The following is a 13,149-nucleotide window of genomic DNA, read 5'->3' as shown; positions in this document are numbered from 1 at the left end:
TGTTAAGGATCGGCCCGAGTACGGCGCTGCGCTTTGTAATCCCTGCTTTGAGGTTGCAACGGTAAAGCCTGGGCACATGAAGTGCTGCGGTCTTGTCCGATTTCCACGCCGAAACCGGCTGTCAACAGCAAACCTCAACCATTTCCCAATGCGCGTCGCATCGAAATCCCAGACAACCCCAGAACAAACGCCAAACGCAAGAGGATTGAAGGGCTGTGCTCCGTCCTCTGATCATCGAACCTTAGCCATTTGTCGTTTACGACCATTCTCAATGACGAGCACTGGGGTTTCAGAGGCGTCTGGCGCACGAGGACCGAGGAGCTTCTTCACCATGGTAGCAGCTGGACATCTCACCGTGACTTGTCTTCTGCAGTCTTATCAAGGAGGTGATTACTCACCACCAGCTCTTCCAAGGTGCTAAGTACGAGAGTCGTGACGCACAACCATATGTTGGCTCTGTAGATGAAGTTGAAAAGTTCTGGCATTGACGCAGGTGGACCTTCTGCTCAAGTCTATAAAAAGTGAGGGATTCCATCAAGGCATTGACCTTCATCCATACACCCTGGCGCACTCGTACTAACCCCCGCAATGTCAGAGCCGCTTCCTGGATCTCGAACGCCTCCGCATCCCACTCACCACTCTGGAGACTATCCACGATTGGGTTCTCTACGCGATGTTCAATGCAGGTGCTACGAATATCAATCTGGTGAGATTGAGCTATGGGAGCCAAGTCCCTTGCAAAGTGCCCTCCCCTTTGAAGTCGAGTATCAAGAAAAATGCCTAGTAGCGCAGGGAGTTCCTCGTGGAGCTCTTCGGATTGTCAGACAATTCAAACCGAGAAGCCAAGAGGCTCTTGTTTTTGCAAAAGAGCACATCGTTGCTATCACAAAGCCCAAGGTGGGTCAATAAAACCCGACCAAGTTTGTTTTCACAGTTTTCTATGTTCCGGTCATTACTAACCACCTTCATTTCGGCTTGCTTTGAAGTTTGCATACCACTTTCTTCGGTACCTGCAAGTTTTCCAAACCGATGGCCACCAAGAGGACAATGGTATTCCCGACCTCCATCTAATGACAGGGGATTGCCCCCTAGGAGATCTTCAGTCTTTCATCGCAACCCATGGATCCATACGGGAAGAGGAAGCAAGAACAATCATGCGTCAAATCTGCAATGGCCTAGGGCTCTTACATCAGGAAGGCCTTGCCCATGGCGATCTGCAACTGTGCGTAAGTGAATTCCGAGAAATCGTCCTGGAGTAGAGGCAGTGCAGGTGCGGTCACTAGAATAACGTCTCGGTCTTCGCTCTAGCACGTGTTTATCGACCGTCTTCCCGAACACAACCCCGATCAACACAACAGAGAATGGCGCGTCAAAATTGTGGGATGCAGGCTTCATTGCCCAACGTCTGCCAACAGTCATGGCAGTCCCGGAACTTTCATCAACACTGTTGCCTTTGCAAATCTCTCCTTTCTCTCCCCAGAGATTCTAGGGGGTTATACACCGAGAGACCCTGCAACCTTTGAAGGTCTCAATGGAATACAAGCATTTGACGTTTGGGCAGCAGGAGAGGTCGCCGCTCAGATGTTAACCGGCAGTCCAACCTTTGGCCTAGATCTCCAGATGATGTTCGACTACCAGGCCGGAACAGTTTCATTTCCAACCAGGAAGTTGGATCAAGCGATGGTCTCGGAACTTTGCAAAAGATTCATCATGACATTCATGCACCAAGATCCCTTCATGCGACCAACGCTCCCCCTCGATCCAAGGCGAGATGTCATTGTACAGTGGATTGAACCAGCCAACTGCTGGCAAGCCAAAGAACTGAAGTCAGTTCCACTAGCGACATTCTACCACGACAAGATTCTACCGCCAACAATGCATTACACCCCCGATGGGAACAAACTGATTGTTATAGACTCCTATACCATTACCATTCGTTCAAGTTTCGCCGGATTCATTAGCAGCTGGATCTACGAGAACGACCGGCATGCTGAATATCGCGCTTCTGCTCTTTCGTCTTGCGGGAAGACATTGGCGGTGTATGACGCACACTCCAATGCCATCAAGATCTTTGACATTTCGAAGAGGAAAAACACCGGGCCATCCCTATCCTACCCCGTTTCTGAGCCACTCATCACCTTCCCAATGTCCAATTCCCTGTTTGTGCAATTACAGCAGCCGCAAACAATCCTCAACTTTCATCCTACCGGCTCTACGCTTCTTGCCGCCTCTCCAAGCAGCTTCACAACTCTCAATCTCTCTATTGTCCCGAATCCTGCCGACCCCCTCCCATACCAACCCAAGACAGACTCCCGAGAAGAACGAATCCTCAACGCTTGCTATACCAATGACGGCCTTGCAACGGTCGTTTCCCATAGAAACTTTACAAGGTTTACCCTGCTAGTAAACGGGCAAGTCACCCGTACAGTGGCGCATCCCGTCCCCGCTCGCATTGTGGCTATTGCACCCGATGGACACCGCCTTATCCTGGGGTCAAAGAATGGTGATATCTGGTCTCTATCTACTTCATCGTTCGTCCAGTCAGACAAAGGTTGTTGGGTACCGGTCTGGCGATGTGTAGACGGGTATCCCGTCGACTCTATCGACATTGCCCTGTCATCTACCGATCCAACTCAGAAGGGGGGTACTAAGTGTAGTGCTGACGCAGTTACGGTAGCGGTTGTTAGTGGGGAGCGACTGACTCTTCTATCTATGGGCAGCGATCAAGACGATCACTGCTTGGGATGGGTAGAGTTCAAGAAACGGAAGGCACTGATTGCCAAGCTTAAGCCTAGAGCGGACAAAGAGAACCATTTGGAGATTGCGCTATGGAGTGGAGGTGAAAGCAGGATTACCTTCTTGAAGTTTGAGGGGTTCTATGAAGACGAAAAGGCTGAGGGCGGTGGCAATAACTTTAAGGGGCTCGCAGAGTCGACCATCGCTGGAGAAATCGAGAACCACAACTAAAGCGCAGAGGAGCAAGAAAAAGAGCAAGGGAAGAACAAGGCAAGGTGTATACAAGCACTACAGGGATCTTGATATGCGAAGGGGGAAGGAGCCAGTAGCTCTGGATATGGGAGTTGGTTTGTTGATGGCTACCTAGGTACTTCTACATTGAGGAGTAGTTGACCCACTTCTGAGCATACTTGCGTATGGGAAGGAAAGAACGAAGAGTCGAAGACAAGTGTCTTTGAGTTGTCTGAAATTAATTCTGGTCCGGTGGGAATCACATGTTGACGGAGTGCGAACGTTCGGGCGCTCAAAAGTTAGTGGGCTAGTACATAGGTAGGTCATTGAATTCGCGAGTGCATCCAGACATGATTCTTGTGCGTTGTTCTTTTCATACATGGAGATTACTTACAACTTGGTGAATGAATTAATGGCTAACTCAAGGAAAAGTACACGGCTGGATTCTAGAAATGCACAGGAATCGATCGGAATGCGATGCATCATCCTAGAGGTAGCCAGCAGCCAGCCCTCCAGGGGTGTACTCTGTTTTCTAACTCCGAGGCCCGGAACCATCGAGTGTCTCGTTCGTACTTTCTTTGTCTTGCAGTAGTGGCTCCAATGCCCTAAAGGCAAAGGCAGGTCCGCTACGAATTGGAACCTCCGCGCCTGGCTCACCGCAGTCGACCGACATGACCCAAGGAACCCGAGGCTTCGAGTGCGATGGACCGACATATGGCTGGGAGTTCTGGAAGGAACTCACCGCAGCTTGGAATCTCTTTTAGAGATGGGTCACGTCTCGGAGGTCATCTCCAGGTGCCTGGTGCACATGACTCTTCGTGTTGTGCTATGTCGAGAAGAAGCGACACATGAGAACTGAGAGCAACAACTGAATATGTTTAACCGTCCCGGGTCGCCTATGCGTTCCTCTCTCGATCCTAGCAGCGAAGAGCATGGCCGGAGCAGGCGGAACTCGGTTCCAGCGCATCAGCAACTAGACCGCCGTGGTGGCATGGACTTCCACTCATTGGACGCCACTGCCGTGCAGAAGAAGAAAAATACCTCTATACATCAAAGGTCCAGAAGCCGCGGCGCCTGTCAAGATCCAAAGTCACGGTGGAAACAAGAAATCCTGCAGCGAAGGTTAAAAACAGGGGCAGATTAGTCGGGCCTCCATTAGGTTCAGTGCTCCAGTCCCTCGGAGGATACATGTATGCCGTCGAGTGATTATTTTTTTTACATTGGGACTCGACCAGACGGGACTGGACGAATGGAGCCGCTCGACTGGCTGCTTACTGCAATGTTAACCCCCCAATTTCCCCAGTCTCTTTGAGTCTCATTTCCTTCATCGTCCTGGGACCTGGGTCTGGGTCTGGGTCTGGGCCCGGGCCTGGGACGCTAGATAGGCGATACCCGATACCGCAACAGGTATGAACCTAACCTTATCCAGGCCTCGTTCGTCAAATCGGTTGTATCTGTATGGGTGGCATTTTCCCTATTCTTTACGTTGCGTAGGTAGGTACAGTAGGTACCAGTGCAGGCCAACGACGTCTTACATGAGTGCGTGGAGATGGAATTGCGGCTGACGGTCCGCGAGAGGGAAGCAATACCGTGTAAATGGATGTTACCTAGGCATGGCAATAGTTTGGGTAACATCGATGGAAGCGAGAGAGACCTTACCTCGACGACTTCCTGCAGCTCCAGCCCAGTTACGTGGCAGCGCCGTAGGTAAGTAAGCAAGCGATGGTGATGATGTGGGAGAACCTACGCCTAACGTTCATACTGAAGGCCGGAATAGCAAAGGTTCTGCCATGGATAAGGCGGATTGGTGATGAAAGCGCTGCTGCCACTTGGCTGGTAATGGATTTCACTTGGTCTTGACTGGAGTAAACCGAGGTGACAGATTTAGGCAATGATTTCCACATGATGAGCATGGCATTAACGAAGCCGATCATGATGGCTGCTGAGTTTACCATGGAAAGCTTCGGTACTTCGTGCTACGGTCACTCAATGCGACAGCGCATTCCCTGCACATCGTTTGTGGTACCCAGCTTCCAAATTCCCCAGACAAGGACAAGCAACTCAGTTCGATTGCAATTCAAAAGGAATTGGAGGCACATACCTTATGGATGGACGGATGGTGTTGATGTTGGAGACGACTTCTCTGGAGGTCCGGGGGTGTGGTTCAGGTAGGTGAGGTTGGCATTGTTAGCGGTCGGGTATTAGTGGTGAAAATTGTTAGCGAGGCAGTCCCCCCCCCCCCCCCCCAAACAAAAGTAGCGCTAAATGGTGCCACCCGCCCGCTAGCTCGATGGAATTGAGGGCCGACGTCCGGACAACTCGACACGACACGGCAACACACAAGCAACGAACTCGGAAAGTCTCCATGAACGAACTCCTTTCACCGTCGTTCCTCGGTAGAACAGACTGCCCATCGTCCCGCCATCCCGGCCAACAAGTTCAAGCATGGGGTCCGAATCCACCCTACCGAACCTTCTACTCCAACGGATCATGCGCATTTCCCACCGCCGCCGTTGGTCTTCCAACCTTGGGAAGACAGGTGGGATCGGCAAGATATATACCTACCTTACCTATGCAGTGACGATCTGTCGAAACCATCTCCGTGGGCTCGGAGCCATAGAAATAACATCCAAATTAAGGAACTTTCGGAGAATTTCTGATCTATAGAGGTAGCAATGCTCAATGGCGCGCCTTGCTCCTCGCATCCCGCTGTGGAGACCTCGGAGGGAACGAGTCCGAGCCAGGACGGGGACAGCTCCAACAGGCCGCCAACGGGGCCAAGCATCAGCTACACAGCAAGAAAAGGGGCCAGCTACAACCCAAGTCTACGCCATACCTCCTCGAGAGGCATCTCGTTGCCGCTTGTTGCTGACCGCAACGGTGCATGGTCGTACTGTGCAAGGAGCATGGCCATCTCGTCAAGTCTGGTGTTCTTGCGGGACACCTGAGTGCTAACTTCAGCGAGGTAGTATCATAGAGACAGGAACGGGTTCTAGATTTCGGATCCCTCCACAATCTTATGTGCTGTCATGGTCTTACCATGGCTCCATGGCTCACGTGGCAGCGCGGCGCGCTTCCGTACCCAGCCGTCTGGGGGTGACCCGGGGTGATCTGGGGTGACCTTCTGGGGAACCTGGAGATGAGGGGGCAACGTTCGCGCCAACCCGAGTCCGACCATCTCACTCCATCCTCAAAAACATGATAAAGGATGATACCGCCGCCGTTGCAACACCCTTCCCCTCTTGCTCCTCAGCCAGTCCCGTCTTCTCTTCATCGTGCCGAGTAAGAATTGCCATGGTCGTCCACTGCTGACCTGTCCTGAACCCCCCATCGACTTCCAGACGACACAGGAGAAGGGCCCAGCACGTCCAGATCAACACCCATACCATCACCGACATCCTCGAAGACACCCAACATGTCGTCTCACGGCTCCCATGACGGGGCCAGCACCGAGAAGCACCTTGCTACTCATGACATTGCGCCCACCCTCGACACCATCAAGATAGTGCCCAAGGGCCATGGCCAGACAGCCACAAAGCCCGGTGCCCAAGAGAAGGAGGTCCGCAACGCCGCCCTATTTGCGGCCATCAAGGAGTCCAATATCAAGCCCTGGAGCAAGGAGTCCATCCACCTCTATTTCGCCATCTTCGTCGCCTTTTGTTGTGCATGCGCCAACGGTTACGATGGTTCGCTCATGACCGGAATCATCGCTATGGACAAGTTCCAGAACCAATTCCACACTGGTGACACTGGTCCCAAAGTCTCTGTCATCTTTTCTCTCTATACCGTGTAAGTCATTAGGTATTTAGCATTCACTCCTTTTTGGTTTTGGGCTTTTCTAACACCTCGAGTCTTCCAGTGGTGCCATGGTTGGAGCTCCCTTTGCTGCTATCCTCTCTGATCGTTTTGGCCGTAAGAAGGGCATGTTCATCGGTGGTATCTTTATCATTGTCGGCTCCATTATTGTTGCTAGCTCCTCCAAGCTCGCTCAGTTTGTCGTTGGCCGCTTCGTCCTTGGCCTCGGTATCGCCATCATGACCGTTGCTGCCCCGGCCTACTCCATCGAAATCGCCCCTCCTCACTGGCGCGGCCGTTGCACTGGCTTCTACAACTGCGGTTGGTTCGGAGGTTCGATTCCTGCCGCCTGCATCACCTATGGCTGCTACTTCATTAAGAGCAACTGGTCATGGCGTATCCCCTTGATCCTTCAGGCTTTCACGTGCCTTATCGTCATGTCCTCCGTCTTCTTCCTCCCAGAATCCCCTCGCTTCCTATTTGCCAACGGCCGCGACGCTGAGGCTGTTGCCTTTCTTGTCAAGTATCACGGCAATGGCGATCCCAATTCCAAGCTGGTTTTGCTCGAGACTGAGGAGATGAGGGACGGTATCAGGACCGACGGTGTCGACAAGGTCTGGTGGGATTACCGCCCGCTCTTCATGACCCACAGCGGCCGCTGGCGCATGGCCCAGGTGCTCATGATCTCCATCTTTGGCCAGTTCTCCGGCAACGGTCTCGGTTACTTCAACACCGTCATCTTCAAGAACATTGGTGTCACCAGCACCTCCCAACAGCTCGCCTACAACATCCTCAACTCCGTCATCTCCGCTATTGGTGCCTTGACCGCTGTGTCCATGACTGATCGGATGCCCCGCCGCGCGGTGCTCATTATCGGTACCTTCATGTGCGCCGCTGCTCTTGCCACCAACTCGGGTCTTTCGGCTACTCTTGACAAGCAGACTCAAAGGGGCACGCAAATCAACCTGAACCAGGGTATGAACGAGCAGGATGCCAAGGACAACGCCTACCTCCACGTCGACAGCAACTACGCCAAGGGTGCCCTGGCCGCTTACTTCCTCTTCAACGTCATCTTCTCCTTCACCTACACTCCCCTCCAGGGTGTTATTCCCACCGAGGCTCTCGAGACCACCATCCGTGGCAAGGGTCTTGCCCTTTCCGGCTTCATTGTCAACGCCATGGGCTTCATCAACCAGTTTGCTGGCCCCATTGCTCTCCATAACATTGGCTACAAGTACATCTTTGTCTTTGTCGGCTGGGATCTTATCGAGACCGTCGCTTGGTACTTCTTTGGGTATGTTTTTGGTCATTTTCTCTGTCGACATGCGTAAACAGCACATAGATCGCTAACTCGTTCCACTACAGTGTTGAATCCCAAGGCCGTACCCTCGAGCAGCTCGAATGGGTCTACGACCAGCCCAACCCCGTCAAGGCCTCCCTCAAAGTCGAAAAGGTCGTCGTCCAGGCCGACGGCCATGTGTCTGAAGCTATCGTTGCTTAGACAGGCGACGAGGAAGCGTCTGACTACTACAGCGATATTCCTTACAAGTCTTTCAAAAAGTCTCAAGTGCGCCCGTCCCTATATGATATAGGAGGGCGGTGAGGCATGTACCATATATTATAATGAGCTTCATGTTGTGACGGCTGCGGTTGGATTTAGCAAGCAAGCGAAATGAAATGTAATGTCTTTATTCTCTTTACGATTACGTCTTTCTTCCTACTCCCGTGTTTAACATATCGTGAAAGACCGAACGTACACGTAGTTGGGTCGGTAGCTTCGGGCTTCCATTCAGCCTCACTCGTTCCTTATTACCTAGATGTACTTACCCGCTACTTCAAAATCTTCCCTGCATTCTACGCGAACTTTATTATTGTTATTACTCTAGTAACATAGTAAAACCGCAATAACGAATCGAATCCAGACGTTAACAAACCACCAAAGCGTCGAAGCAAAAATAGCATGTGACACTTCAAGCTTGGGTCCGGTCCAACGGCAGAGCCCTACCTGGGTCTAGACATTCTAGCGTCGTGGAGAAAAGTGTAACGCTAGCGTGTCATTACTAGTGAAGGAAGGATGGGGCACACTTGGTGGTTTTGAGAATGCCTACCTGGCTAGGTACCTACCTCTAGGTAGACCTAGCTTCAGTTTTACTCCAGTTAGCGCTCACGGGGTATGTAGGGACTGGGGAAAGAGATGGCAGTTCGGTGCGTGGGGTGCTGCATCTGACTCTGGGTGTCGTTCCGCTTGTTGGCAGCACGTGTACCTCTATATGTAGGTATGCTTAGGTTTTCTTTATTCCTTCCGGGCGCCTGTTTTTGTCTAGCCTTTCTATGAGGAAGTGAGACTCTATCGATGACATGTCTCTAGAATACTCTTTACTGTATCTTGCCTTCCAGCTACACTTCGGATGGAATCGTCTAGTAATACCTACCTAACAGTATAGAGCTTTGTAGCTCTCCATTAGAAACATCCTAAGGTATTTTATTAACGTCGCCTCTTGCCCACTCCTCCCCTATAACCCGCAAAAAGCCGCAAGTGCGTCCAGTCGTCGTCCCCTTACAGCACCGGCGCGACGGCCCGCCCATCCGACCAAAACATGTCATGTCAACAATCTAGAACCCCAAACCTTGGATACATGCACATGTCAGGTGTCTACAACCCTAGATGCATAGAGGTACATGGGCCGTCGACCGGGGCCCATCTTTTACACTATCTACCTACCTAAGTAAGCTTTAATATCTGTCGTGAAAATAAACTTTCGGCACAACACTTGAGACCGGGCCTGTTAGGAAAGGAGCGCGGCTCCGGGGCTCCAGACTCAAGTATTCCTCGCTTATTACATATTAAGGAAGGCTCCAAATGCTAATAAGACGAATTATAACTGTTGATAAGTAGAGGTACCTAGTGAAAGTCTAGTTCGTAACATCTTTTTTAATTTTTCGCTGCAAGTCGCGACCTAGAAACTGCGTGCGTGTTCATACCGCCGGTTTCCGAAATCTGTAGGTACCTCTACCTAGGTAGCGGAGACCTCAAGTTTGAGCAGTGTAGGAGCATCCGATGGCTCATCGGTGAGAGAGCAGCTGCCACTGCAATGTTCCTACGTGGATTTGCACCTTGCTTTGCGTGTAGTTCTCTTACTGCACAATATGATACATAAATAGTTTTTCAACGTGCGTCTAATGACCTTATAGAGAATAGTACAAGCGCCGGCAAGCGCCGGCAACGAGTGGTGTTGCCACATTCGTTCCGGAACTAAACATCTACAAGGGATTATTCTTATTATACCTCTACGTACCTAGGTAGTTGGTACCTACCAAACTTGAACTCGTCTTGTGTCGTAAGGCTTGCGTCGCGTATTGCAGTGCTTACAACATACGACTAGACTTGAGAAACTAGGAGCAACAACATCTGGCTTGATACGGCCCTCTAGAGTTGGCCGACAATAGCTGAAGCTTTTTTCTTTTCTTTCTTTGATGCCTCCTTTCTTTCAATAAGTACAAATAAAACAGCAGGATCTTTATCAGGTAGGTAAACTATCAGTCCGCGTAAAATTAGGGCTGACAGGTCGTCTAATACCAATTCTTCTTATCCAATGTTCGGTTTCTTCCGGGTACCGTACTTTCGACCCGAAAAAATACAAACAGATGGGAAAATCATCCGAGCGTAGACAATTTTCCACTTCAATAGAAGGGGCCCTAGGAAGATATTAAGCGTACCTCTATGGTCACGTACCTAGACAATAACAAACTTCAGACGTATAGGCAGCAACATCTACCTATGCTGCCCCGATACGACTCGCAAATTCAGCTTGCAGTTGGTCACCACGCCAACGGTCTGAACTTTGAAACTAGAGGTACCTATTGTCCGATCTTCTCAAGGCAGTAGCCTAGAGATATCTATTCCTTTGGTTTGCGAAGGCAGGCACGTCGATGCCAGCCCTTTGCCGGGCCCTCCCCCGAGGGTCATAAAACTTTGAAATGTTTTCTTTGTCCTCATCTTCTTCTCCTTTTTCCTCTCCCATCACCACCAGCGCATCGTTTTCTCTCGCCGTCGTAAGTACCTCTGCTCTAAGCATACCAAGGTGCAGCTTGAGCATCAGGTGGCAAGCAAGTATTACTGACCACTAATCAATTGTAGGTATGCAACCAGACCAACGATCTCTTGCCGTATTCTGTTCTTTTTTTGTGTTGTTTTTCCACCCTGGCAACACCACCACACCAACCCCACCCACAACACCATGACTCCTCGCACTGCCAACGTTGCTTCCGCCGCTCGCGCGGGCGCGGCTGACCAAGAAGCAGAAAAAGACGACGTCGTCGTCGACACCGTAGAGGAGGTATGTGTAGAGGTATCTTACTTGAAATCGCTCCTTCTCCATATGCCTCGTTGTCACTTTGCCTTTCGCTTTTCCCTCTTCCACGTGTTCTTTGGAAGTGAGGGAAAAGTCAACTCTGCTCTTCTCTCATCACCACCGCCATCTTCTTATTTTTTCTTCCTACCCCCACCAGACCTCGCAATGTAGTTCACTAACCCTTATCTCCTTTATAGATGTATGGGCGCGCGGTTCGCGAGTATGAGGTAAGCAAGATACCTCTATACGTGATCGGGATTTAATATTAAGATTCCCGCCAACACTATATCCCCTTAATCTTCGTCTTTCTACCTGTTGCGCTCCGACCTAAATCATCGTTTTGCGAGTATCGGAGCCGACGTCGTAGCTGGCATTCGAGCGAACTTTATTACAAATCATGTCCTTACCCGGAACATAAACGCAGAACACATAGCCTTCAAGTGGTTATCGGACAACTTTACTACCTACCTTCCTCGCATACAAAACATCCTTTCCTTCCTGTAACTTCACGGTCGTAGGTCTTTTATGCTTTGTTTGTCGTTCCCCGTCTTTCTTCATGTACCAGAAACCACTCCCAGCACATATACCTCATGCCCCTCTGAGCTTGAGTCGTCAAAAAACGACAAATCAACCATCGCCCTCCATCACACCAAAACTTTCATGCTTTCAGAACCTTTGCTAACCTTTTTATATTTTCCCACAGGGACTGGGCACCTCTGGCGTCTCCTCGGAGGCTGCGAGCAGCGCTGCCCACAACCTCCCTGTTAGCCCGCCCGTCCTTTCCGTCCGTCCTCTCTCTGGAGACACCGTCGCGTCAGCCCAGCCGACGCAGCCCAACTCTTCCGTCTCGGGTGCTCACGCGCCCGCAGCTCTGCCCTCGCTGGGTAGAGGACACGCTCTGACGTCTTCCTCGGGCGTCGCACGTGGTGGTGGCCTTGTGGCTGCTGACGCCACCTCTGCGGCTATCCCGCCGCAGGAAGAGTCAGGCATGGAGACATGGAGGTGGTCACGGACTGAGTTCGGGGTTGGCGGCGACTTGGGGTTGGAGATAATGGAGGGTGGAACGGCGCATGTCGTCCAGCACGTATGCGGGCCGCAGGCGAGCATGGTGTATGTGCTTGCTCGTAGCCAACAGGGTCAGGCCGAAGAAGGTTACGAAGAAGGAGAGGAACAAGACGATGACGAGAGGGGTAGGGATGTTGGCGTTGCTCTCACCAGCGTCGACGATGAGGTTGAGTTTGTTGATGACGAGGGCATGGGGGACCAGGCTGCCGAGGAAGCGGCCGCGCGAGTGGCTCGCGACCAACGCAGGAATAGACGCCTCGGGCGGGCCCATTTTACCTCCGAGGAGATTCAGTCCTTCCTCCCGCCCCCCGGTCTCACACCTGAGGCCGCGGAGGCACCCTCCGATTCTTCTCCTCCCTCACCTCCTGCTCCGTCTGCCACTGACGCTCCGGCTTCGGTGGCAGCTCCCATTGTTCCAAGCTTGGGTTCACCGTTGGCTTCGGCTGACCCCCAGGGCTTCCTTGCGGCCCCTCATCCGAGGGTTCCACCTGTGAGCCACGCTCCTGGTGTCGACCCCTACGACATCAGCGAGCACGCTGCTCCATCCCGGGCAGTGGGTGATCAGGGGCTGGAAACGGTTTCGTATCACTTTGATACGGACTACCGTGCCGCCCTTTCTAACGACGAGGTGCCCCAAGTGCCTCGTCTGGCAGGAAGGTCCGGATTCGGATTGCCCAGACACTTCACGTCGGGCAACTTCTTTGATCCTGCCGCTCGCAGTGGGCGTACGGATAGGGAAAGACCCTCGAGTGTTCCGGACGTCGATACGAGTGAAGAGGGTGGAAAGGGTGGTAAAGGGAAGAAGGATATGGCGAAGAAGTCTCGGAGATTTTGGCCTTCTTTTAGGGGGCGGAAGGGTGGGAAAGAAAAGAAGAAGACGAAGGACAGTGACAATGAAGATGGTAGGGACGGGTTGGTTTGAGGGGGGATTAGAGGGTGGTTGGGGTTCCAAAAGTGTCGTCTGCGGAGT

General features: G+C 51.8%; 4 protein-coding genes across 4 annotated transcripts; 3 read left to right on the top strand and 1 right to left on the bottom strand.

Annotated features, from left to right (window-relative positions):
• Positions 1–1,154: 1,154 nt before the first annotated feature.
• On the top strand, positions 1,155–2,967 carry B0T23DRAFT_312299 (uncharacterized protein; the record flags this gene model as incomplete). The annotated part of the gene is made up of 2 exons (XM_062834679.1): positions 1,155–1,226; positions 1,309–2,967. The coding sequence occupies 2 exons, from the start codon at positions 1,155–1,157 to the stop codon at positions 2,965–2,967; spliced, it is 1,731 nt and encodes a 576-aa protein (XP_062695669.1).
• A 2,812-nt stretch (positions 2,968–5,779) lies between these two features.
• Positions 5,780–6,263, bottom strand: B0T23DRAFT_426523 (uncharacterized protein; the record flags this gene model as incomplete). The annotated part of the gene is made up of 3 exons (XM_062839994.1): positions 5,780–5,922; positions 6,007–6,100; positions 6,183–6,263. 3 exons carry the CDS (start codon positions 6,261–6,263, stop codon positions 5,780–5,782), a joined length of 318 nt encoding a protein of 105 aa, XP_062695668.1.
• Positions 6,264–6,382: 119 nt separating this feature from the next.
• Positions 6,383–8,263, top strand: B0T23DRAFT_393656 (general substrate transporter; the record flags this gene model as incomplete). The annotated part of the gene is made up of 3 exons (XM_062838092.1): positions 6,383–6,756; positions 6,827–8,056; positions 8,128–8,263. The coding sequence occupies 3 exons, from the start codon at positions 6,383–6,385 to the stop codon at positions 8,261–8,263; spliced, it is 1,740 nt and encodes a 579-aa protein (XP_062695667.1).
• A 2,737-nt stretch (positions 8,264–11,000) lies between these two features.
• Positions 11,001–13,101, top strand: B0T23DRAFT_426521 (uncharacterized protein; the record flags this gene model as incomplete). The annotated part of the gene is made up of 3 exons (XM_062839993.1): positions 11,001–11,099; positions 11,312–11,341; positions 11,818–13,101. The coding sequence occupies 3 exons, from the start codon at positions 11,001–11,003 to the stop codon at positions 13,099–13,101; spliced, it is 1,413 nt and encodes a 470-aa protein (XP_062695666.1).
• Between the last annotated feature and the right edge of the window lie 48 nt (positions 13,102–13,149).

This window comes from Neurospora hispaniola (assembly GCF_033458365.1).
Source record: "Neurospora hispaniola strain FGSC 10403 chromosome Unknown B0T23scaffold_2, whole genome shotgun sequence".
NCBI classification, from domain to species: Eukaryota; Fungi; Ascomycota; class Sordariomycetes; order Sordariales; family Sordariaceae; genus Neurospora; species Neurospora hispaniola.
Note: the sequence above shows the minus strand (reverse complement) of the source record. Positions and strands in the feature narration are given on the sequence as shown.